Source organism: Haematobia irritans, chromosome 5 (genome assembly GCF_050003625.1).
Source record: "Haematobia irritans isolate KBUSLIRL chromosome 5, ASM5000362v1, whole genome shotgun sequence".
Classification (NCBI taxonomy): Eukaryota; Metazoa; Arthropoda; class Insecta; order Diptera; family Muscidae; genus Haematobia; species Haematobia irritans.
In genome coordinates, this window is record NC_134401.1 from 149,363,361 (window position 1) to 149,365,433 (window position 2,073).

Sequence of the window (2,073 nt, forward strand, 5' to 3'; positions counted from 1 at the left end):
TTTGTCATTGTCGTACCAATATATGTCTTTTGGCATAAGTTGGATTTGTCACCGTTGCATTTTATCTTATATACTACGTTGTGTTGGTCTTCATTCTTAATTTTTGTTTTTGTTTTACTAAATAATCCGTTGACATTGTTTGTAGTTTTTAACGCGAGTTGATATTTTTCTTTATTGTATATGTCAGACTTGGACAGTCTCTCGGAGAAGTTTGGTATATATGTCACTGGTTTGTATATTTTTGAATCCTTTTTCTTGGTCAATTCTCGGTTGTTGTGTAGGTTGGCTTTTACTTTCGATAAGAGTTGATATATCGTTCGTTGTGGGAAATTGTTGTCTTGGAGAATTCGTTTAATTTTATTTTCTTTTTCAGAATGAAATTCTGGATCACTAATATTAAATATCCTTCGTATGAAATTTGTCGCTGTATTGATTATTATACGTTTACTGTGCTTAGAGTAAAAATTGAGCAGTCTCCCAGAAGCCGTTGGTTTTTGGTACCAATTTAGTCTCAGTTGGTTTCCTTGTCTATGTATTATTACGTCAAGATATGGTAGTTTATTGTCCTGTTCTAATTCCTTTGTAAATTGAATTTGTCTATTAAATGAGTTTAAGGCCTTTAGTGTTTCGTCGACTTCTTATGCCTTTATGATTGCGAAGATGTCATCTACGTATTTTGTTAATATCGGTGGTTTAGTAATATTTTTAAATACTTCGTCTAAAAGTTCCTCCATAATAATGTCTACTACAATTGGTGAAGCAGGGGAACCCATTGGCATACCTTTTAATTGCTCATAAATCTTGTCCTCGAATTTAAAATATCTGGTGTCCTTGAACAAAATGTAATTAAATCTATGAATAAATCCTTCGTCATGTTCGTATACTGCTCAATTATGGTCCATTTTCTTTCAATCGTCTGAATTGCTAGCTTTACCGGAATGCTTGGAAATAATGACACCACGTCAAAGGATATTAAAACTTCATCATCTTCAATCGTCATATTTTCCAATCTTGTCTTAAAATCCGCCGAGTCCTTAACATTATATTTAGAGTCAAGTGTTATATTTCTTAATATACCTACTATGTATTTACATAAATTGTACGATGGCGAGTCTATCGAAGAACAAATAGGTCTTAATGGTGTGCCCTCCTTATGCATTTTTGGAAGTCCGTAAATCCTTGGAGCTACTGCGGTCCTGCTTGTCAACTTGTTTTTCTCTTGTTCGGTAATAATATTGAGATTGTAAAGTTTTTCCACTAATTTGTTGTTCTTCGTTTGGAGTCTAGAGGTGGGATCAATTTTTATTCGTTTGTACGTACACATATCGTGTAATATTTCTTTCGTCTTTAGATCATAGTCAATTTTATTCATTGCAACCGTTTTTCCCCCTTTGTCAGCACTAAGAATTAGAATGTCATCATTTTCCTTTAAATATTGTCGTGTCTGTTCTACTGTGCTTGATATGTATTTATCTCTTAAGCTCATTTGTGATCTTCGTAAATGATCGTTTATCAATGTTGTCAATTTTGTCCTCGCTATCTCTTGTTCCTCTCTGCTCTCAATTGTCTGTACTCAATCTTCTCCTTCGGCGATAACTTGTAATAGTGGAAAACTTTTATTGTTATGCGGGAGAGCATGTTTTGGACCCAGTGAGAGAATCCATTGTACTTCTCTCGGTATGTCTTATTCACAAACCAGTCGTTATGAGTTCTAATGTTAAGCTGTTTTTTGTGTTGTTGTTTAAGTACATCTAGCTTTTTAATGTGTGTTGTTTTGTTCTTGTGTGTCATGCTGTTGTACAGAGTGTTTTCACTCTCCAAGTACAACGATAAATCTTGTTGTGATAAAAGCTGTGTCAGTTGAGTTTGCGCGGTTTGAATGTTTTGTCGATTTTCGTGTATTTGTTTGTGTTTTTTGTTTTTCTAAAGAAAATTTTATCAATTTTTTTCTATAGAAAATTTTATCAAATTTTTTTCAATAGAAAATTTTGTCAAAATTTTTTTATTTTGTCAAAATGTGCTACTATAGAAAATGTTGTTAAAATGTTTTTCTTTAGAACATTTTATCAAATT

The 2,073-nt window shown here is 32.6% G+C and overlaps 1 protein-coding gene across 1 annotated transcript; it reads right to left on the bottom strand.

The window, feature by feature from the left end:
• Positions 1 to 638: 638 nt before the first annotated feature.
• Positions 639 to 1,486, bottom strand: LOC142240119 (uncharacterized). The gene is made up of 2 exons (XM_075311831.1): positions 935 to 1,486; positions 639 to 830 (listed from the first exon to the last, which is right to left on the bottom strand). Exons 1-2 carry the CDS (start codon positions 1,484 to 1,486, stop codon positions 639 to 641), a joined length of 744 nt encoding a protein of 247 aa, XP_075167946.1.
• Between the last annotated feature and the right edge of the window lie 587 nt (positions 1,487 to 2,073).

Excerpts from the sequence above, each read along its gene's own strand:
- LOC142240119 (XM_075311831.1), bottom strand. The coding sequence starts at position 1,486 with ATGAGCTTAAGAGATAAATACATATCAAGCACAGTAGAACAGACACGA. Across the intron at positions 831-934 it reads CATTATTTCCAAGCATTCCG|GACACCAGATATTTTAAATT; the intron begins GTAAAGCTAGCA and ends ATTTTGTTCAAG.